Source organism: Eublepharis macularius, chromosome 8, assembly GCF_028583425.1.
Source record: "Eublepharis macularius isolate TG4126 chromosome 8, MPM_Emac_v1.0, whole genome shotgun sequence".
Classification (NCBI taxonomy): domain Eukaryota; kingdom Metazoa; phylum Chordata; class Lepidosauria; order Squamata; family Eublepharidae; genus Eublepharis; species Eublepharis macularius.
The window spans coordinates 112671492-112695766 of NC_072797.1; the positions used below are offsets into that span (position 1 = coordinate 112671492).

The 24275-nt window shown below is 40.8% G+C and overlaps 1 protein-coding gene across 1 annotated transcript in view; it reads left to right on the plus strand.

The window, feature by feature from the left end:
- ADAMTSL1 (ADAMTS like 1) overlaps positions 1 to 24275 on the plus strand; it is a 361881-nt gene that overhangs the window by 195280 nt on the left and 142326 nt on the right. Inside the window, exons 11-13 of the mRNA XM_054986918.1 lie at positions 570 to 774; positions 5382 to 5529; positions 14353 to 14437. Coding sequence (XP_054842893.1) covers positions 570 to 774; positions 5382 to 5529; positions 14353 to 14437 — 438 coding nt within the window. The remainder of the gene's footprint in view (positions 1 to 569; positions 775 to 5381; positions 5530 to 14352; positions 14438 to 24275) is intronic.

Here is a 24275-nt window from a genome sequence, read left to right on the forward strand (position 1 = left end):
ATATGTTTCCTCTATAGACATGGCATAGTCACAGGTTATGGTGGTGATAACTAAACTTAGAAGTCTGCAAAGCGCCTTTCATTTCAAACTCATCCTCATTCAATATTCGTGGAGTTTTTATCTTGTTATGGCGTTTGATATCGCACTTTTGAAAAGTTTTTCTACTTGAAGATAGTTGCAGGTGGGTATCTGTGTCAGTCTGTAGTAGAAGAGCAAGATTCCATTCCAGTAGCACCTGAAATACCAACTAGATTTCCAAAGTATGAGCTTTCGAGAGTCAAAGCTCCCTTTGTCAGATATGAGGCTTTTTCTGCTCCTTGTTTCTGATGAAGGGAGCTTTGACTCTTGAAAGCTTGACATCTAGTTGATCTTTAAGGTGCTACTGGAACCGAATCTTGCTCTTTCACTTGAAAAGTGACTTAACAAATTTAGAGAATGAATAAGTTAATCATCTGGCAGCAGACAACAAGGTTTGTATTAGAAGGTCCCAGAAGGGTATGTAAGAAAATGCATGTTGCAAGATGGCTCTGATATTGTGCCTTTTCCCTAACAAGCATCTTGTTTTGCAGGTGGGAAAGCACTCCGTGGACTGCCTGTTCCTCCTCTTGTGGAGGAGGCATTCAGAGCCGTACAGTATCTTGCGTGGAAGAGGACATCCAGGGGCTTGTCAGCTCTGTGGAGGAGTGGAAGTGCATGTACACTCCGAAGATGCCTATAGTCCAGCCCTGCAACATTTTTGATTGTCCTAAGTGGCTGGCACAGGAGTGGTCTCCGGTAACCACATTCATTAAGATATATTGTCATTTTAATACGCTTCAGCTGAATCATTAAAGTTCTACTAATACTTGTGATACTTTTAGCAAATGTCCTTGAGGAGGAATGGTTAAGGCTGGTTTAATCATTATGCAAAATAGGGTACAGAACTGCTGTTCTGGCTCCTTGCTGCAATATAATTGAGTTCATCTCTGTTTAGAAAGTTCCAGTCTACCAATATGCTGAGCTCCTTTAAAATTCTACACAACTTGTAATTTGATTTCTGCTATTTATTATATAGCAGTAGCCATTTCCTAGTTGTGAGCAGTTTTAAAATAGTTACCGCTAGTATGATATGAAGCAAACAATGATCACATGTGCATGCCACGTAGGACGTTCTCAGGCACAAGGCAATACAGAGGCTTTACTGTCTCTGTGGCAATCGCAGTGTAGGTCTCATGGAAATATTTTTTCTTGTTGGGCCCCACATCATGTGGAACTTTGGGAAAGGCCATGACTCAGTGGTAGAGCTTTCGCTAGGCATGAAGAAAGTTACAAGTTCAGTCCCTTGCATCACTAGTTTAAAAGATCAGGAAGTAGATGCTGGTCAGAGTACACAATATTAATCTTGATAGACCAATGGTCTGATTCAGTACTAGCTTAATGTGATGTTTTCTCTACTAACATCCATAACCCCTATGGTAATATACAAACCCAGACTAGAGTTCAGTCAGAAGAAGATATATGACATAGGAGTTCAAGCAGTTGGGATTCCATGTAGGCCAGTTCTGTTCTTTATCTGTTGCTTCATCGACTAAATGAATGGTGAATATGCCTCTTAGGTGTATTTCTCACTGTATACAGCACCCTTAAAGTCGTGGCTTCTCTACATTTTGAGGGAAGACAGAATTGATAAAACTGGATGGAGGAAACTTTGATACTTTACTGGATGGTTAGGATGCAGTTAGTAATGAGTTTTACTTGAAAATACATTAAAGATGTAAGCATAACAAAATTGAATTACAGCGCAGTTTATTGCCTGCTTCTGTCTAAGAGCCAAGCTACAAGTGATGCCTGACATGGGTTGGACACTTGTCAGCTTCCCTCAAGTTTTGATGGGAAATGTAGGCATCCTGGTCTTGCAGCTGTAATGGAGAGCCAAGCTGTAAAACCAGGATGCCTACATTTCCCATCAAAACTTAAGGGAAGCTGACAAGTGCCCAACCTGTGTAAGGCATCACTTGTAGCTTGGCTCTAAGTCCATGGAAGTCAATGGATTTAGACTGCCATCACTCTGCATAGGCTTGTGCTGCTTGTCTTTTACAATAATAAAAAATAGCACAGGCAAGCTCTGAATGAGGTAGACTATCATCAATGTAGCTTAATAATTTATAATGCGTATTTTGTCCAGAAATCAAAGATCTTGGATTGCAGTCCAGTGATTAAAGCCAAAAGAACAAATATACGAATGAGATAGAAGGGCTTCTTGATGCTTTTAGTTTTCTCTACATTTTAAATTTTTATTGAGTTTTAGACCGTAAAATCATATAATAAAAAGCACACCACAAATTGTAATAATATCATTAACTGCTTCATATTAACAGTTCAGTCCAATATTTCTTGCCTAACATTTTTGTTTGGTTTAGACATGTTCCAAAATAACATCAACAGATGCCGTTGCTCCACAAGAGAATCCACTAAATAAATTGTTCATTTTGAAAAACAAATTGTTCATAGTTCAATATGCCACAATTCTCATTTCAGTCCCTCTACCATAAATAGCTCTTTCTAGTACTTTGCTAATAAATTCCATGCAATCATTAATTAACTTCCTCAAAGAGATCTATGCTATTTTTAAGAACTCAAAATAACCATTTAACTGAGAAGAATTTTATAAACAATTATATCTTTTACACATTTCACAGTGTATTTCTAATATTTGTCTTCTCTTATATAGAGAGAAAATCTGAGTGTATGGGTCTTTGTATTAATCGGTGTGTACTATTACTAATAATAACAACTTTTTTCTGGATTTCTTTCTATGAATATCTGGGATGTTTCTTTGTACCACTGAAATTTGTAAATTCTCTTCCCTGCTTGTTAAGCTCCAATTCTTCTAATTTCTTGAGTGAGGAATTGTCACTGTGTCACTATACAACACAACACTAGCATCTACAAAATATAGCTTCTGTTCAAGGTGGTCTCACTAGTTTAGTGTATCTCAGTCTCTGATTTCTTTTATTACCAAATCCAGAAACAAAATTACTTTAACGGAACGAGAAGAGTCTATTTAAATCAGGAGGAGATAGCCATGTTAGTCTGTAGTAGCAAAATAATAAAGAGTCCAGTAGTACCTTTAAGACTAACCAACTTTACTGTAGATTTCGAAAACCATAGGTCTCTTCGTCAGATGCATGATGAAGAGAACTGTGGTTCTTGAAAGCTTATGCCACAGTAAAGTTGGTTAGTCTTAAAGGTGCTACTGGACTCTTTACTATTTAAATCAGTTATGTTGATCTAATACTGTTTGTAGGAGTTCTATTTGCTTTTCCTTCTAACTTCTCTAAATGCATTTGAAATCTGCTGTTTTAGAGGCACAGAAGTGTCTGTGTGCGTGTATGCGTGCGTGCGTGCGTGCGTGTGTGTGTGTGTGAAAGAGAGAGTTGGAGGAACATTTGAATTTTAAATATAATTTAGAAAGTGTTTGAAGGAATAAAGCCAAAATAGTTTCCCATTGTATGTAGTGCCACATTACAAAAAACCCTTGATGTCACACTGATCATCTTATAAACTCTTGTGCTTTGCCTCTGTACCACAGAAGTGATCACAGATGAAACTGACAAGGTGTTAGTAAGCTGTCACAGGTAGGGGTGTGCAGGTGGCTGCTGGCCAAATACCCCATGCTGGGTTGAGTGCTAAAGTGAGTGAAACTTGCAAAAGAGAAAGTAAGAAAGGGCAACTCCACACAAACTCCATGTGCAACTCTAAACCAAAATGCCAATCATCCGCAAATCAGATGTTCTGTTTGGCTAGGTAGGTGAGTGAACCTGTTTCCCGTTATTCATATATCTCATTTACTTGGCTAAGGAAAGGCCTCCTATCACTCAAAAAGTTACAGGAGTCCAAAGCCCCAGGCACAGGAAGAAGTTTTTTAATGAGGCACATCCTTTTCCGCTTTCCGATTCCTTCTACCCACTATTATCTGGGTGCTGTGAGAAATCATTCTGGCTCTGTTCATGAGACAGTCAATGAAAGGTGCTGAACATGTGTCAGATGGTATTCTTAAGTATTCAAGCGTGCTGATTTGAAACCCTCTACTGCTATGAGCTCAGCAGGTAGCCTTGGGTAAGCCACTCCTTTCGGCCCCAGCTCCCTATTGTGGGGATAATAATAACACTGACTATGTTCACAGCTCTGAGTGTCTAGAAGAGTAATATATAAGCACACTACTACTGCTACTATTATTATTATTGTTACTACTTATTTATTTTTATTTATTTTTTTTATCGTATTTGTATTCTGCCCTCCCCGCGAGCAGGCTCAGGGTGGATAACAGCATTAAGAACATTTAAAACATTCCATATAAAACATTTAAAAGCATCATACAAAAATATAAAAGTATAAAAAATAGCAGCACTCTTTTTTCCTGATGGCGGCAATACAGTTAATAACAAATAATGCAACAGTACAATTGAACATAGCAGCAGCGTAACAACAGTGGTGGGCAGCTCTCGTAGGGAGCACCTCTAGTCATTTTGTACTATTTCGGTTTGGTTTTCCCGCCATCTAAGAAGCTTAAGAGGAAAAAAAACCTGGATGTCTAGATATTCTCAACCAAATTCTTCCTTAAGCACATTTCCTCTTGTAGCTCTAATAATTTTAGGCACTGTTTCAGCCTGTAGGTCTAAACATTTTTGGATAATGTCTGCCCCAGATGAAAGTGAGTAATCAAAGTGGAAACCCACAACTAAGGGATACAGTCAGTCAGGTTCTGAAATTCTAGTGTATTAAAGTGGCACAGTGCAATGAATAAATAACAGTACTGTTATAAGCATATCAAATCACATAAACAAACAATGTGCAATAAACAGCTCAAAATCAGCCAATACAGAAATATCCAATGGTGCAATCAAGTTCATATCAGAGTTCAAAGCAGAGATGAAAGTGAGGCAAGGAATTCGACAGGAGATCTCTTCAAGGATGGGGAGAGAAGGGGTGCATGCAAGCTATTGAGGGTGCATCCTGATTATGAGAACTGTGGGAAACGGGGGGGGGGGTGATTTCAGTGACGGCTGAGAATACTCAGTGGTTGTTAATGGTCTCTGTTCCTGGTTTCCCACTTGCTATGTTATTCTTTTACTCTCATGAATTCCCATTCAAGTCTGAACATTGGCAATCAATTGCAGACAACAGCTGTTGACCCCAATGAAGATATACATCCCTAGTTACATAAAAGGATTCATCCAGACAGTACAGCTGGACCAAATGCATATTATGATGCAGTTGGGGATGTACAGATGGAAGGTAGCTTTCATGCACGGAGGTCCAATTCATGCTGAACTGGAACGTTAATTGGGCCACCTCCATTGCTATTTATGGTTGTAATTTATGGTTGTTTTCCCTTCCAGTGCACTGTGACATGTGGCCAAGGACTGAGGTACCGAGTGGTTCTATGCATTGACCACAGAGGGATGCATACAGGTGGCTGCAGTCCTAAAACAAAGCCTCATATCAAAGAAGAATGTATAGTTCCTACACCTTGCTACAAGCCCAAAGGTAACTGCAGACTCCTTACAAGGCTTTTTTCCCCCAAGGAATTTGGCTGGACAATCCCAACAGCGGCTTGTGCATTTGGTACTCTAAACTCAATCTGAACCAGGACTGCTTGCTGAGATTTTTTTTAAAAGCTAGTGTTTCAGATGGTGTTTCATCAGGAAAAGGGGCATTCTTCACTCTTTCTTGCATATGAGAAAATGGCACTTTCTGCCATTTTTATAAGTACATGTATTGAAAACAATAAAATATTTTTTTTTAAAAAATCTACTGGCCAAATCATTTAAGGGCATTATTTTTAAAAAATTAATTTACCTAATTACAGAAGCAATCCTAAGCAGAAGTAAGTCCGATTATCTTCAGTGAGGCTTACTGCCAGGAAAGTGTTTTTAGGATTGCAGCCTAATTGACTTTCATGTTGGAGACGTAGAAAATAGGCTGAGCGCTTTCAAGCACTTTGGACACTAATGAAGCTCCACCTTGGTCCTGAGATGAGCGGCTGTGAGGAAAAGGTGGGTTCCGATACCCGGAGGGAAGAATGATGAGGGCTGTTTTCTGGTCAGGCTTAGAAGTTCATTAGCAAATATATCCGATATTAATTTGGACAGATGTCTACTGAACCTACGCCACAAATCTTTGAAGTGTTTGTAAGCTGATAATTTCAGCCATCTGTTACATTCTCCTTAAAAGACCCCTTTATCAGTAAAATGGTTTCAGGGATTAATTCCAATGTATGCATCTGTTTTTTAAAATCCTTGATATGTCTTGGATAAGTACTATTCTGAAGCTTTTTTAGACCACGTACAATGATGATAGTAAGTGAAATGTTTTGCATGTAAATAATGTGTATATTAATGTGGAGGGTTTGAATATTGGTTACTGTGTGGGTTTAAACGCAGACCTCTGAGGAAAGAATGATGGGGGCTGGATGGGTGAATGGAGTGTGCTCCGTTTGGAGGATGGCTGTGTCCGCGGGGGTGGAGTGAGCTGCAGTTTTTAAACAGAGTGCTGTCTCTTTCTGTCAAGTTCAGAGAATCTGTGTGGAGATCTAAAAAATTCTGGCCAAATCAGGCAATCTGTGTGGAGCTTGTTGGAGAGAAAGTATTTCTTCTGTCTAAGTCAGACAGTCTGTGTGGAAGCCTGAAAGTGTCTATCTAGGTCAGACAAGCTTTGTGGGAAATTGTGCTTGAATTTCTACTTTTGGTTAAGCATTAAAGGATCCCTTTTTTCCCTCCCAGCACCCCCACGCACTGACTGTTCTGTCATGTTAGCATCTATAAATAAGCCCTCCTATATTACCAGTTAAACTGAAGACATCTGAGGTGAAAGCCTTCGGTGGCAGTGAAAAACTTTTGGGAACATAAGGTTGTCAGGAAAGCCAAAAATATATAGGTCACACGAACTGGGCAAAATGCCAGAGGTACTTCTAATGGTGAAATTCAAACCCCAAAGCAAAGGTATTCTCAAGGTTTAAAATCCTGGGAAAAACAGAGAGCACCTAAAGCTCTGTGTAAGTGGAGAAAAAAGGGGTGTTGGTAGTGACCAGGGCGGCTTTTCTGGGAAAAGAGGTGGTGGAACTCAAGACCGCACAATGACGTCACTTTGGGTCAGCTGGAACAAGGGGGGAGGTTTTTAAAGTTTAAATTGCCCTCATCGAAAATGGTCGCATGGCCGGTGGCCCCGTCCCCTGATCCCCAGACAGAGGGGAGTTTAGATCGCCCTTCACGCCTCTTGGCGGCACGGAGGGCAATCTAAACTCCCCTCTGTCTGGAGATCAGGGGGCGGGGCCACCGGCCATGTGACCATTTTTAAGAGGTGCCGGAACTCCATTCCACCATGTTCCTGCTGAAAAAAAGCCCTTGTAGTGACCATGGCTCTCTTGAGGTTAAAGTTTAAGATAATATAAGGAGGAGCTGTAATAAAGGGCCAAGGCAAGGTTAAAATAACCAAAATAATTACAGTGAGCATTATCAGGTTTGCTCATTCCTACCTTGAATGATGGCCCTGATCCAGGACTATATGGGGAGAAATTTGGTAGGTTCACCCTCACTGATATGAAAAACTGTACCTGGAGACTTCTCCTGGCCTTATCACTATTAAAAATATGGAATCCATTTTTGCTTCAAGTTTTAAATATTTCCAGCCTTTAATATAATAAATAATCCCAATGCTGCCCCCTTTGCAAAAGGGGAGGGTGGTGTCTAGAACATTCTTTAGTGCCACAGTTATTGTTGCTAATGCCACTAAATACTTCAGTGTTCAGGTAAGAACTACGGATATAAATGAAATCTCAGCAGCGCGTAAGAATGGCCTATAAAGTGCTTGAAATGCGGATCCATAGATTGGGGGGGGGGGGGGAAATGACCTTCCTACCTAGAAGGGGCCTCATCATGACCATTGTTTAAAAATTATGTCATAACAATTTTAACCTCAAGATGTAAGCACAATGATATTTCCCGCCCCAAAAGAGAAGTACCAATCATACCTTCTTGCTCCCAGGAGGGACACAGTTCGAAGGTAAATAATTCAACAACCTTGCTGAAACTAAGCAGATCTGGGTCTGGTCAGTACCGGAATGGGAGACCACCTGGAAACCATATATATGCATCTTTGAATTCTAGTTTAAAAAGCCCAATGGATTTATTAAATAAATAAACTATCAGACATTTCATTTTCTAGTGTATATTTCAAAACAAATTACTGCCACTTTACAAGGAGAAGAGCTTTAGTTGATGAGGAGAATTTTAGATGCTTCATCCAAAGAGACTTCCTCTGCTTAGTTTTTCTGATGAGCAGTTTATGATGTGGCAAAATGGACCCCACAGGCCCCAAATTCTGCTGGTGGGGGAAGGCCATGTGAAGCTTAACCATCCCTAAACCTGCTAAAGGCCTAATGAGGATTTAACCTCTCCGGCTTTATTACATACAAAACACAGATAGGCTTCCTTTTCCTTCTTCTACTATCTTTGCCTGCTCTTAGAAAAAGTCCATCATAACATAGATTTCAAAGCAGGAACATTTAAAAAACTTCACGTGTATTTGCAGTCACTGATGTTGAGAAAAAACTATTGAGCAAAGAGAAATAAAATGAGGAATAAAAGTAGTTATCTTTCCTTACATTCAAACCCCTCCATGTAATGTTGAGTTACAAGGTAGGAAGAATCTGAATCCTAAAATTACCATCTTTCTGGTTCATCCCCTTCATACTGCTCTAGGCCTGCTCATAAAGTCATTTCAGGTAGGCCATTTCTAGGAATCGTGAGTTAAGTCTCTGTTCTTCCTAGAATTTTCTTGGACCAAAATTCTTCAGTCTTCTCTTCAACTGGAACCTGCCTAGTATGCCTCTTTAATACAGCCAGTCCTGCAGGGATGTAATGGGAAATATCCTCAATTTATATGGTGCTGCAAATGCACTTTCTAAGACCTTTGAAGACTGGCAGCATCAAGTCAACACCCGTAATGTAGTAGTAACAGCTACAATTTGTAAACAGAATCTGAATTAACCTGTCTACACTAATCACTCCGATACAAAAATGCAATTTTTTAAACAGGTACTCAGCAGCCATCTGTGCAGTAGAGCACCATCTGTTTTTTTTTACAAGGCTGTACAATTTCTTTAAAAAGGCAAAAGTAAAGCAGTAAGACCTAACTTTCCATACCCATAAAAATAAGTATATGTTCTATAAGCAGAAATATCTCTATACATAGTTTGCAGTAAAATCCTAAGAAGAGTTACTCCAGTCTAAGCCCATAAATGCAATACATGAGTGGAGAATAAACTTTAGATGAAGCAAATAGGTAAAGAAAATGTACCACCCTGCAACATAGCATGACATTTACACAAAATAAACAAGATTTTTTTGTGTATATGGTATGTAACTTTTGTTGAAAAAATGCAATGTCTGGTGTACAAGAAGGAAGAAGGGAAGAAGAGCCTTCCGTACAGGGGACAGCAATGATCACGTAGTTAGGATAGTGAGGGCACCATCTCGTTTCCTAGGGGTCATTTCCTTATCTTGTCTCCTGTTGGGCTAAACACGGTAATATCCTGCTTCTTCTCTCCCCTGATCTTCTTCCTCTTTTAGATGTAGTCAGATAGCGAGCACCTATCTCTATCTCTCCGCTTTACTCTCCAGTATGTAAGGTAAGGTAAAGGTAGTCCCCTGTGCAAGCACCGAGTCATTACTGACCCATGGGGGGATGTTGCATCATGACTTTTTCTTGGCAGACTTTTTACAAGGTGGTTTGCCATTGCTTTCCCCAGTCATCTACACTTTACCCCCAGGAAACTGGGTACTTATTTTACCGACCTTGGAAGGATAGAAGGCTGAGTCAACCTTGAGCTGTCTGTCTGAACCCAGCTTCCACCAGGATCGAACTCAGGTCATGAGCAGAGCTTGGGCTGCAGTACTGCAGCTTACCACCCTGCACCACAGGGCTCTTTTTTCTCCAGTACGTAGTTCCTAAATAAACCTTTTAACCTCTTTAACCAGCACTGTGTTCCTCCACTGTGTTTTATTCCTGCTCTGCCTAACAACTTTTTCATACCCAGGTTTTTTTTAGTCCTCAAAATATCAGTTGCAGTTTGGCAATTCACAGCAACTATAGCCTGCAATCTTTTTTCAAATCTATAATGAATTTTCCTGGAAAAACTTGTGGGCAGGAGGAGTATGTGGCTCTTAGTTTAAACTATATTAGTTTAAACTATATTTTAAAAACTATATTTAAACTATATTTTACCACATTCATTAACTGACAATGGATTTATACTAGCGTATCTCTTCTTAGGATTGAACTGTTAGTTAATGAAAGTGGTAAACTATAGTTTAGGCTAAAGGCTATGTTGCCACATACATGTAATCAAATGGTACCACTAAATGTATTTGAGTAGAAATCTGCCAAGTAATTTGGGGAGATGTGGGTATTATATCTCTGTACCTCTTCTTTCACTCCTCCTGCCCACAAGTTTTTTCCAGGAAAATTCATCATAAGAGATGTGAAATAAGATTACAGGCTACAGTTGCTATGAACTGCCAAATTGCAACTAATATTTCAATATGTCCTCCTTGAATTCCAGTTGCTGTGGGAGGCCAAGAAAGTTCGTAGCCAGACTTGTAGGTTAGATTTTCGTAGGGCTGACTTCAATGAACTCAGAGGCTTGATGAGAGTCATTCAATGGGGGAGTGTGCTGGAAGGGAAAGGAGCGAGTGAAGGGTAGGCTCTTTTCAAACATGAGCCCTCACTATTCCAGCAAGACGGAAACATGGTAAGGGCTCCAGAAAACTGATGTGGATGAACAGAGAGCCCCAGAATAAGCTACGGGAGAAAAAGGAAATGGGGAGAAGGACAGACCTCTAAAGAGGAATATATGAGGGTTACTAGGTACTGTAGATCAGCCAGCAGAGAAGCCAAAGCTCAGTATGAGCTGGGTCTGGCCAGGGGGCTCGCTCCAATAAGAAAAATTTCTACAGATATGTGAGAAGCAAATGTAAGTTAAAAGAGGCAATTGGACCGCTGTTGGGAGTTGAGGGGGAAACTCTGATGGAGGGCAGAGAAAAAGCAGACTGGCTTAATGACTTTTTTGACTCTGTTTTCTCCCTGAAGAACTTGAGCCCATCTAGAGATTGTAGTAGACGTGACAGGACACCTGGGGGGCTAGTTGACATTGACAGAGAGGTTGTGGAGAGGCACCTGGCTGCACTGGACAAATACAAATCCCCTGGGCCAGATGGTGTGCACCCAAGAGAGCTCAAAGAACTTTCTAGAGAACTTGCAGAGCTTCTGTCCATCATCTTCAAGGCCTCTTGGAGGACTGGGGATGTGCCACAAGACTGGAGAAGAGCGAATATTATCCCAATCTTTAAGAAAGGGAAGAAGGATGATCCGGGAAACTACAGGCTGGTCAGTCTGACTTCTGTTGCTGAGAAGATATGCATCTGAAGGACTGCTTAGTGATCCAGAGAAGTCAACATGGTTTTGTCCTCAACAGATCTGGTCAGACCAACCTGATTTCCTTCTTTGATCGAGTGATGAGCTTACTGGATCATGGGAACTCTGTCGACGTGATTTGCCTGAATTTCAGTAAAGCTTTTGAAAAGGTTCCCCATGACATTCTAATGGGTAAAGTGGAAGACTGTGGACTGTAGGACAGTTCGGTGGATAGGGAATTGGTTAGAGGACCGCACCCAAAGAGTGGTGGTCAATGGCGTTTCATCAGATTGGAGGGAGGTGCCCAGTGGCGTGCCGCAGGGCTCAGTTTTAGGCCCAGTACTTTTCAATATTTTTATCAATGATCTGGATGAAGGGGTAAACGGGCTACTCATTAAATTTGCTTATGATACCAATTTGGGAGGAGTGGCAAAATCCAAGAAGATAGAGTTAAAATTCAACAAGACCTGAATACTCTGGAGAAGTGGGTGGTTGTGAACAGGTGCAATTCAACGTAGATAAGTGCACGGTATTACATCTGGGCCACAAAAATGTGAAGCACAAATACAGGATGGGGGATACACTTCTGGGGAGTAGTGTATACGAAAGAGATCTTGGGGTAAGAGTAGACTGTAAACTAAATATGAGCAGTCAGTGTGATGCGGTTGCAAAAAAGGCAAACTCAGTCTTCGGTTGTATCAAAAGGGCCATTGCATCAAAATTGTAGGAGGTCATAGTCCCTCTCTATAATGCCTTGGTCAGGCCACACCTGGAATACCGTGTGCAGTTCTGGAGGCCTCACTTCAAAAAGGATGTGGACAAAATCGAGAGGGTGCAGAAGAGAGTGACGAGGATGATCAGGGATCTGGAGACTGAGCCCTACGAGGAAAGGCTGAGGGCCTTGGGAGTGTTTAGTTTGGAAAAGAGGACGTTGAGGGGGGGGCATGATTGCTCTCTTTAAATATTTGAAAGGCTGTCATTTGGAGGAGGGCAAGGAGCTGTTCCAGTTGGCAGCAGAGGATAGAACTTGAAGCAACGGGCTTAAATTACATGCAGAAAGGTACCAGCTGGATATTAGGAAAAACTTTTTCACGGTCCGAGTAGTTCAAATGTGGAATTTCTGCCTAGGGAGGTGGTGAGCTCCCCTTAACTAGCAGTTTTCAGTAAGAGGCTAGATTAATATTTATCAGGGATGCTTTAGGCTCATCCTGCATTGAGCAGGAGGTTGGACTAGAAGGTCTGTATGGCCCCTTCCAACTCTGTGATTCTGTGACTTTTTAAAACCCAGGTATGAAAAAATCACATAGCATATATACGAATAAATTTTTGTGTAAATGTCATGCTATACTACAGGGTAGCACATTTTCTTTACCTATTGGCTTTACCTAAGGCTTATTCTCCTTTTGTGTGTCACATTTATTAGATTATAAGACATGGTTTTAAATTGTAATCTGCTTTGAGTCCATTGGCAGAAGAGTGGTATTTATGTTAGAAAGGAACTAAGAAGCTGATGAAAAAAAAGGCTCAATAGGTTAGATCTCCATACAGTAAATGTACATATTGAGTTACAGTATTTATAAACACTGGGCAGCATGCAACCTCCTGTCTCATTCTGTGTGCACGTGGAAGGCATGTCATGCACACATAGGACAGTTGTTGATGTTCAGTCATTGTTACATCCCTTTGTGCTGCTCTGAATCCTGCCTTCAGGAGAGAATATTTCAGCAGCTTATTCCAGCAGGAAGGAGACCCCAGAAAAGCCCTAGTACCTGTCACAGTATTCCACATGCATGCCTTTGGATCCTAACCAACCTCTGATCCTAAAGACACACTGTTGGAATCAACCTGATTTCAATTTGTTGGACCTACTCATGCTGATTCAATAAGTTCACAGGGCAAAAGCTGAATTATCCGATAGCATCTTCCCAGCAAAATGCTAGTCAAAAGCCCAGGGATGTTTCAGCATCCTGTGCTGAAGGCAATCCAGAGTCTTCCCAACCTGGTTTTATATTCCTTTAATCTGTATTTGTTAAATTGTTACAGATTTCCTTTGGATGTTCTTGTCTTTTTCTTCTTAGCCTTAAAGGACTAGTACACGTCTGTCTTGCTGTTGCTTCCTTCAGCTTAATCCAGGTTCCTGTTCCCATGAGAGTCTCATTTGGCTCTCAGACAGTGTTTTTTATATAAGATACTTTGAATGTATATATTTGGTACTGATTTTAGAGGGGGGAAATGCAGAACTGCCCTGGTCTGTATCAAAAATGACAGGGAAAGTATTCAGCTCGTTCTCTGAATTCACATTGTTGATGCACTGATAAGCTCTCAGTGGAAGGGCATTGCCGAACTATTTTAGTATCCTTCTGTTTCTCAAAATATCAGTAATCACATCTGGGTTTCTTTCTGTGTTGTAATAAGCCATCAAAGTGGAATTTAGTATAACATTTTCAGGTTGTAAAAGTTAAGACTATATATATATATCAGGCTTTCCTTTTTTGATTTTTGCCTTTGACCAACCAGTGTGGGGATATGAAAGTTAGCAGATCTAGATTTGCACCTTTCTGCAGATTGCAAGGCTAGCATGGCTGTGCGTTCCGTTCCCCCTACAAAGTGTGTGTGTGTGAAAGAGAGGGGGGGGACTCTTTTATCTCCTCCATAAGGAGATGCATCAGCTCCACATCATGGAGCCCATGTACTACAACGGTGGGTTGTGCAGAGCACATAGAGGTGCTCCTCTCAAGTGTTCCTTGCAGTATGCATGTCCCTCTCCTCTCTCCATGCACCCCCATCATCATAATGATTGGCATTTTCCTAGTATGAAATAAATATATCACCAAAAGTAGAATTAAAAAAAATTCAAGCTATTACACCTTTCCTATTTTCCTCTTGTTGTTTCCCCAGAGAAGCTTCCTGTTGAAGCTAAGCTGCCATGGTACAAGCAAGCCCAGGAACTGGAAGAAGGATCAATAGTATCAGAAGAACCAACGTAAGTTTTACCATATCATTTCTTGAAACTGTTAACAGTCAGGGTTGTTATTTGAGCAATGCGTTAATATTTTGCCTGTGTAGCTTACTTGTTCCATTCTTGAATTTAAGATATTTTATATATCCCATAGTCTTGCCCAATATGGAAGTATTTCTGGCTGATTTCTGTCTTCTGTGAAGAACTAGTCCTTTTAGAGCCAAGCTACAAGTGACACCTTACACGGGTTGGACACTTGTCAGCTTACCTCAAGTTTTGATGGGAAATGTAGGTGTCCTGGTTTTAAAGCTTGGCTCTCCATTACAGCTGCAAGACCAGGATGCCTACATTTCCCATCAAAACTTGAGGGAAGCTGACAAGTGTCCAACCTGTGTCAGGTGTCACTTGTAGCTTGGCTCTCAGTAAACTTGGTGTAGCTATGCGAGTGGACATGGCGATTCACTGAGTGTCTTGCTTTTATGACTCTCTCAGTTAGTAACAGCTGTGGTTTCTAATCAACTCATTCTGTCTTTCCCCCTGTAGCTGAAGTGGTTTTGTGCATACTGATGGTATTTGTTTATTTTGGTTCATGTAAATTAGTGAACCAGAAATGGTTCAAAAGTTCATTTGCTGAGGTAGTACCATCTGTCATATATAATGTATACTTCAGAATTCACATTTGTTTAAAGGTGGCTACATATTGAATATTTCCCCTTCAGAGAGAAGGCTTCTGTACTAGGCTAGTTAAGAAGAGCCAATAGAAATGTTGCATGGACTACAGGAATGTCAGTAATTATGGTTAGTTTCTCACCCTCCTTCAGCCATGTTGTTTAGATCCACACCATGAGAACAGGGGCTGTTTCATCATGAGTTTCCTGCATCTTCAAGATGCCGATACCACAATAATTATTCAGTTCAGAAAACGCCTGTTAATCAACCGTTTATAAAAGTTCTTTTTCCCTTGAAATATGGGGAAAGCTTTTGTAAAAGTTTTAAAAATAGAGTCTAGGTCATTGCCCAGTATTGTGTTGTATGACCAAGTAGAAAAAAATGTGCTATAATTTTTAGGGTGACAAGTAATAAAGACCAAGAAACACAAGCCTGACCTATATGCACAGTGGAATGAGAGTGTTAGTTCCAATGTGGGAGAATGGACTGTACCACTTCTGATTTCAGGCAGGGAAGCAAATGTTTGAATGCCATAATAGGGACCAGGCTAGGCTTTCTTGCTGCTAGTCAGCTACTTGCAGGGAGTTTTTACATGGGGGAGCATTAAAAAAATATTGCAATCTTACGTAACATAATCCGTTATACCATCTGTGGCTTCTCCTACCTTCTTCTGTTGCACTTATAGACCAGGCTATATAGTGATTAGAAGGAGTATGTGATTTATGTCATTTGCAGGGGAAAGAGGCTAAGGAATTAACAGTGAATTTGATTCACTTTTGAAAATTGTCTATAGGAAAAATATGAAGAATAGTTGGAGAGATGAAACTTTTGTTAATATTATACTACATGTATAGAATTGTGGACTCTTCAGTCTTGAAAGTTCAACTCTGCTATATTATAATTTTTAGACTGTTCGTATGTTTCAAGAAAGAGAGCTGGGCAAACAGGCTGGTTAATATTAGAAATGCCAGAAGGATAAGGAATAACTGCTTTTAAAAACAAACGAACAAAAAAAACCCAACCAACATGCTTCAGGCAAATGCACCACATCAAGAATTCAATCCCTTCTCCCGCTCAAGTAAATACCCAATCTAACTTCTTTTGATCCAGTGGCACATTCAAAAAACTACACATACTTTTCTTGCAGACATATTAACATGGAATAACTGCCATTCCATTTCTGTATTCACAGTCATTAGGATGGATTGGAATCACCACTTGGAACAAAAACGTTCATTGGTAGAGTGATCCACCTTGTAGGCTTATTGCTTTAGCATCTCTGAGAGCTTCCGTGTACACAGGCAGGATAGTTACAGGAAAACTAGTCTGCATTCTGTGATCCAGTAAGTGACTCGTGAGAATGAGGATTTGGTCTAAGCAGCAGGGAGTCTATTAATTAAACATCTCCAGATCAGATTTCTGTTACCGCATAAGAACCAGTTCACTTTGTCCAAAATCTCATCTCTCTTGTCAGTGATTCTCAGATTCCTCCAGAGGCAGAAAAAAAAATCTTAAATATCCTGAAAGGAAAAAGGTTTTCCTTACTGTAACAAGTCACTACTGAGCCATCACAGTTAAATGCATCATACAGTACACCACATAAATTTATCCAGCTCAGTTTTAAAACTGATGAGGTCCTTAGCTGCCTTGACCCATCCAGAAAACTATTTCAAATTTTTTCTCCACTGATAATTAGAAATCTTGTTTCTGTTCAGCTGTTGAAATGTATTAGTGGCTCGCTTAAAGAACAGGAATTATGCCTCTGTACAGGTGGCACCATATTATTCAGCAAATTGAAGAGTTCGAATAACATTATCTTCATTAGATTTCTGAGCTCCCTATCAACCAGTACAGACCTACATTAAGAAAGCCTACTTCTTGGCATGGTAGTGTGAATAGGTTGTGTGAAGAGAGGGACTTCAATAGGAATGGGTGTCAGTCGAAAGAACACATGGTAAGGGGTGGAGCGCCCCTTATTATTGTTTCTATTCATCTAGCATCTAAATCAACATGATGCTTTCCAAACTGAAGTATTAAGAAAGTTTAAAGATGAGTGCCTTAAGATTTTCTCATGGGGTCAGATCTTTCATTCCAAGAAAATTATTAAGGAAGATTTGTTGCAATACTTCTGAGTTGTTCAGGAAAGCCAGTTACAGCTGCAAGGATGTTTTGTCCTAGCTGGAAGGAACTGCATATGTACTCTGACAATATTAATGCATCAGTAAATCTGAGAGAACGGGCAACCTTAAAAATGGCAAGTAATTCAGATGAGTTATACTTGGTAACATACTTGGTATGTCCCTTTTTTGCATAATAAGTTACTGTGTAAATGAAGTGAAGGTTGTCACTGGCATTACAACTGATCTCCCAATTACAGAGATAGCAGCAGCTTTGGAGAGCGGACTCTGTGGCATCACTTCCCCACTGAGCTCCCTTCCCACTCCAAACTCTGCTCTCCCCAGGCACCCCCCTCCCCCCAATCTCCAGGAGTTCTCCAAGATGGAATTGGCCACCTTAAATGAAGGCCTTAAGAAGGCTTCAGGCCTTACACAGATGGTGGAGACAAGGAGAGGAAGAGTGATTGACAGTGCAATCCTAAGCAAAGTTATAGAGCCAATTTGGTGTAGTGGTAAGAGTGCAGGACTCTAATCTGAAGAACCAGGTTTGATTCCCGTCTCCTCTACTTGAAGCCAGCTGGGTGACCCTGGGTCAGTCACAGCTTCTAGGAACTCTCTCAGCCCCACCCACCTCACAGGGTGTTTTGTTGTTGTGAGGGTAATGATAACCTACTTTGTAAACGGCTCTGTGTTAAGTTGTCCTGAAGGGTGGTATATAAATTGAATGTTGTTGTTACATCCTTCTAAGCCCATTGACTTCAGTGGACTTGAAGGGGTGTAACTCTGTTTAGAATCACAATATGAATTAGGGACTATTATCATTCTGCCTTTTGAACATGACTTGTATCTGCATCTCACACTGGACAAGATGTGTAATGTCCTATTAACAGTACACTAGAAGATACACAGGTCATTCATAGGTCCCGTATGTATTGTTTCTGTAATGTGTGAATCCAATCTTGGCTCTGTAGCAAAAATAATGTTGTAATTAAGGTACAGCTTAAAGCTTGAAGAAATGTGTCCATTAAATATAAAAACATGTGTTGCTTTAATAGTAATAAAATTCCGAGGGAAATTAAACGCAGGGCTTTTTATTGAAGCTGAAGTCATATTTTTGTCTCATAAAGCTTGTCTTTGATTCAGTAGAAACACCACATTGGTGTGGGTGACCAGTAATCAAGTGGAACAGTGGGGCACAGTAAGGAAATACACACTGTTATACTCTATATTTTATATACAAGTATAGTATGTAAATACGTGTGAGTGTATGTTATATATAATTGGCAACTGTTGAATGTTATGATGAAGTTATATGGTTTCAGTGCTGTTATATACTTCATATTTACATTTTGTTCTTTATAGGCAAATGCCAGAAACACAAATGAATCTGTTTTTATTTATTTTACACTTAGACGCTCGGTTTATGGATTCTTGCAGCTTTTCCTCCACCATTAAACTGCTTTTCTAAATATGTATTTAACAAATTATAATTACCCTTCAACTTATAAGTATTGTCAACATGTGTGTCAAATAGGGATCGCATTGCTTACATTGAAATGGGATGATTTGAAACATAGCCTGTATTTCGGCTGGAAAATACTGAAAAACTAAGCCTGAAGGAGCCACAGCTCCAGAAGGAGGCATGATCACAGCCCAATTGATCTAGATGTTGAGAATTAATTTTGACATTGTACTTGGAGGAAGAAAACCCCTAATTTGCTTTGTATAGTTATTGTGTTCTCTTTCAAATAATAGTGGACGAGATTTGTAAATAGAAATATAGCTGGATTTTTGCATGGGATCTGGAATAATATAGAAAATAGGTAATATAATTATAAAATATTTTGGATAAAAGGCAAAAATTGTATGATCCATAGAATGAAAGTAGGAGGCAAAGCCGGCATCAGGGCAAAGGCTTTGCTATACACTGGAGCTGTGTGAAGGGGCTGTGAAATGCCAGAAGAGAAACTTCAGCCCATTATAACCTCTACAGGTCCAAACCTGTCTCTGGAAGGCAGCCCCAGCCTATTTCCATTCCTTGCTGCCCCTAGTTGCTATCCCACACAGTTTTAGACTGGAGAGGTGAAATTGACAGAGCCTTTGGGGAGGCAAAGATGAAAGTAACAAACACTCTGAGGAGTGATCTCTGCCGGCTCTGTCTTTTTAAACTATATTTCCCAGTTAACACTGAGTCTCCCTACACTTGAGGAACACACGCCGAGGCATCTTGTATAGAGAGATTCACAGTCAAGGGACTCTAAAATTTAAACCAGAAGTACAACTATTCCTGATGAGATTGGGGTGATACTCCGTGACTATAAAAGATGGAAAAATATCAGAGGAAGAAAACTCACTGAGGAAATTCATATATGTACGAAGAGAGAGACAGTTTGGGTTAGGAATGATGCTCCCTGAATACTACCCTCCACTGCAAATGTGATTATAAGGGTTGCTGTAAAGCACTATTTCGCCACTGTGTAAAATGCTCTCATAAGTTCCTGTTTCCTGATGATTTGTTTCTTGACACTTGAACATGCTGATGTTTTTTAAAAAACATAGTATGCAAAAGAAATTAATGTCCTGTCTGTCTTGTATAGTTTTTTGCACCATTTTTTCATTGGGCCTGATTGAATAGACTATTATATAAGCCGGAATGAGAGGCACCAGCCGTCAAAATGAAGAAAAGTATGAGCTGTATTAGTTTTCATCTGATTTGTTTTGTTGGAGAGGGGGTTTTTTTGGAGTGGGGGGGAAGGTGTTTAAAAGATTTCACTTTGTAACTCTTGAAAAACATTTTTGTATGTTAACACGATAGCCAGCTTTTAACTTTTTGCAATAAATAACCTGGTGTGAGCCATAAAATCAGAAAAACAAGAGAGGGCAAAATGTGATATCTGGATACCAGATGGCATCAAGTAGTGGTGGGGTTGATTCAATAACGGAAATTCCTGGCATGCATTTATTTGAGCAGAACCCAGAGGGAATGACATCTGCACAGAAAGGCCACTGGGCTAGCTTCCCCTAGAAAGCACTGCTAAATGTTAATCCACACTTCTAGATGTACTTCCTTCAGAGTTTCTGCTGAAAGTGTCAAAAGGGATACAGTTTCAGACAGTATTTCAGAAAGTATTTCTTTAATTTATAATTTTTTTTACAAAAGTGAATATTTCATGGTTATCAATCACAAAACACTAAAATATATATAAGGTCTTATCACATCTTTAACTTTATCATTCTACATCACGGCATCGTTACCATCAGGTCTAGTTTGTTTGTGGGCATGGGGTGGGGGGGTGGGGAGTTAGGAATCTGATAATATTCTAAGCCTCCCCCTGCCCCAGTGCTAAAGTGATAGAGATTTCTGGCATCATTCATACTTTTGCCCACCATGCCTGTTTAGTTTTAAAGGTGATTGAGCGGGTGGTGGCAGACCAGCTGCAGGTTTTCCTGCAGGACCCATTTCAGGCCTGGTTTCGCCTGGGCTATGAGACAGAGACAGCACTGATTGCCCTCACAAATGATCTTCATAGACATCCGGATTGGAACGGGTTGGTGCTGCTGGTATTATTAGATCTTACAGCAGTGTTCGTGGACAGGCTCCCTTGCTGGTTTCCTGTTGTTGAGGGGGGACTGAAACCCCCCTCACTCCGGCTTTCCACTGACACACTTAATAGTGTCTACCAGCTCCCATCTCAGGGGATATTTTGGTTTGCCACCTTGAGTTCTATGTTTACTGAATTTTCAGTGCAGTCCTAAGAAGAGTTACTCCACTCTAAGCCCATTGAAGTCAATGAGCTTAGATTGGAGTAACTCTGCTTAGGAATGCACTGTTTGTCTTTTAATGTGATTTTGTTGTGATTATATTACATGATATTATCTGCTCTGAGCCTGCTTGTGGGGAGAGTGTACTATAAATTTAATAAATAAATAAATAAATAAATGCTTTGTTTTTAAAATACTTTGTTTCTTTATTTCTATCTTTGAAAGGGTTTTTTTGTATATTACAAGAGTGCTCCTGTGCTTTTTGAAAAAGATAAAAAATGATACAAGGTTCCACTTCCCATAGCAGCCCAGCCCTGCCTGCTGCCTTTCTGATCTTTCAGAGATGTGTGCTCCTCCCCCATTCTACCATGCAGTGGTGCACAAAGATGTCAAAAAGAAGCTTTTTCCAAGACTACAACGAGAGCAAAAATCCTCCCACTTTTGTCATTTTGCACAGAGGCTTCGTTGCTGTTGGTACCATGTCCAATCAAGGAACCACTGACAAGTTTCTGAGGGATCTAATTCTAAGCACTTTATTTTTAAAAACACTGCTTTAGAAGGTTGTATGAAAATACACTATGCATTCATCTCATATCTTCTTGTGCTTTGAGCTTGAGGATCATCATTGCAAGTCTCTGTACCCAGAGCTTTTCTTTTTTTTTGCAATTATTTAAGCGGTAACACACATTATTGTAACTGACCTCTGATCCCCTCAGTTTTGCACATGACCAAAGGAAAGGTTATGTTTCTTAACTGTTGTGGGCATCCCCTCAAAGAACCTTAATTAATCTTGTCAAGCAGCCACCAGGAATTGGAGGAGGAGACCCTCCTTTCCAAACTGAAAGCAGTGGGCTATGTGTGTGTGTGAGAGAGAGAGAGAGAGAGAAGAAACACAGTTTGAGGTCCTAGAAAAGACAGAAAGAGAAGCAGATAGCCTGCTTCAAGTAGTTGGTTAAAGTACCTGGGTGGGTGTGGGAGCTCTCTGGGGACTAGAGATGGGCGCGAACCACAAAAAACCCGAACCATGAGGTTCGTGGTTCGTGGATTTTCACGAACCACGAACTGGCACAAACTGGGGCCAGTTTACGAACCAGTTTGTGGTTCGTGAGGTTTAAATGCTCCTTTCCGGCTGCTTAGCAGCGGCAGGGAAAGGGGCATTTGACAGTTTAATGGGCCCTTTCCTGACTTGCAAGTGGCAGGTCCCTTTAAACTATCAACTGGCAGGCGGCAGGGGGGATCCTCCCCTTGCCGCCTGCCAGCTGATAGTTTAAAGGGCCCTGCCACTTGCAAGTGGCAGGGCCCTTTAAACTGCCCAGCCCCAGCCCCACACTTACCTTGCCCTGCAGGCCCGCGGCATCCTCCCCCTCCTCCTGTGAAGGACGGGAAGGCTGTTTTTTGCCTCTTCCACTGCTATGCAGGCCTGCAGGGCGGTGGAGGAGGTCAAAAACAGCCTTCCCGCCCCTCAAATGGCAGCAGCAGTGGCCATTTGAGGGGAGGGAAGGCTGTTTTCGGCTTCCTCCGCTGCCAAAAACTACCTCCCTGCACCTCAAATGGCAGCCGCGGTGACCATTTTTGGCTTCCTTCAATGCTGTGCAGGCCCACAGGGCGGCGGAGGAAGCTGAAAACGGCCTCCCCTGCAGGCCAACACAGCAGCAGAAGAAGCCAAAAATGGCCTTCCCACCCCTCACAAGAGGAGGGGGAGGATGCTGCAGGCCCACAGGGCAAGCTAAGGCTGGGGCTGGGGCTGGGAGCTGAGATTTAGGCAGTTTAAAGGGCCTTGTGGCTTGAAAGCGGCAAGTCCCTTTAAACTATCAGCTGGCAGGCGGCAAGGGGGGGATACCCCCCGCCACCTGCCAGCTGATAGTTTAAAGGGGCCTGCCACTTGCAAGCCGCAGGAAAAGTTTATATGGCCATTTCCCTGGGGAAATGGCCATTTAAACTGCCCCTTTACAACCCAAACAAACCAGTAGTCCAGTTCGTGGAAATGAGCTTCCACGAACCACTGATTCGCGAACCACGAACCGGCCTGGTTCATGCGGTTTTTTGGGTCGTAATTCGATTTGTGCCCATCTCTACTGGGGACCTGATGTGGGCTGGATATTCTTCAGATATTTCTTAAAAGTTCTTAACCACCTCTCGTTTTCCTTCTGCATTCTGCCACCTTTCTTTCTATGTACATTTTCTAGCTGTGGTCCATTGCTCATTGAAACAATTGGGAAAAAATTCTCAAGGGATGGGGCATTGGATTAAAGTTGTGCCTGATCCTTTTTGGCTTGTAGATTTCTCTTTCCCAAAACGTTCAGTCTGTACTGCTCTGCTTTGCTCTAGAGGATTTTAAAGATAAGTGAATGTGATTGTTCTGTGCCAAAACAAAATGTGGACATTCTCACCACTAATATCTGTTTAAAACAGAGTCCATTATGTTGTTTTTATAAATGAGGTGATCTTTATCTGAGGAACTATATTTTTAACCACAAACATGTTGAATCTGAAGCATGTTCATTTTTATAAGTTAAAAGACCTCAGACCTTCCTGTCTGAAGAAAGCCAAGTTTATAAAACAATTGGGCAAAAACTTCACTTCAAAAGGAAAGATGAGGTGGCATTACACTCTACAGCTAGAGAAGTTAAAAAAAAAACCACCTCTTTTCACTGGGAATAGGATTAATAATAAGTCTACCTATCCATCCAAAAATCATTTGAATGATTTTGAGATGTAGTTTTCATTGCATTGGCCACAATCCAGAGAGACATATCTCAGTTCATCTGGCAAGTGATCCCAGGGATAACAAGCAGTTTGACAGTTCATGGGAGTCAGCGTTAACAGGAGAGGATCTCTCCTAAACTGTTATATATGCCATGCTATTGCTTGTGCTTGCCTATAAAGAATTTCTGGATTGTGTTTGGATGTCTTTCATTGAATTGTTCAGTGCAAATGAAGCTATTTTCCAATTCAAAATTGCTGGGATTGCTATATTTAGTTGGAACACACGAGTAGGAAGCAATTGCCAATTAAATTCAAGGAGTCAAAGGCATATATTAAATACAAAGTATTATCTTCATATATAGTCAAAATTTTTCACATAGTCAACATAATATTGCAAGGTAAATTTCAAACAATTACAGTATCATGATGGTGCAACACAAATACAGTCAGGTGCAAGGACGCCAACACTAATTCGCTTGACTTCTGAATGGGAGAATCGACTGGTTGGTGCTTGAAATTAACATTAGTTATTGACCTTTTTGTATGGTGGTTGTTCTTTCGCCCCTGATGAGGTCATCTGATGAAACACCGGAGTCAAGCCGGCGCTG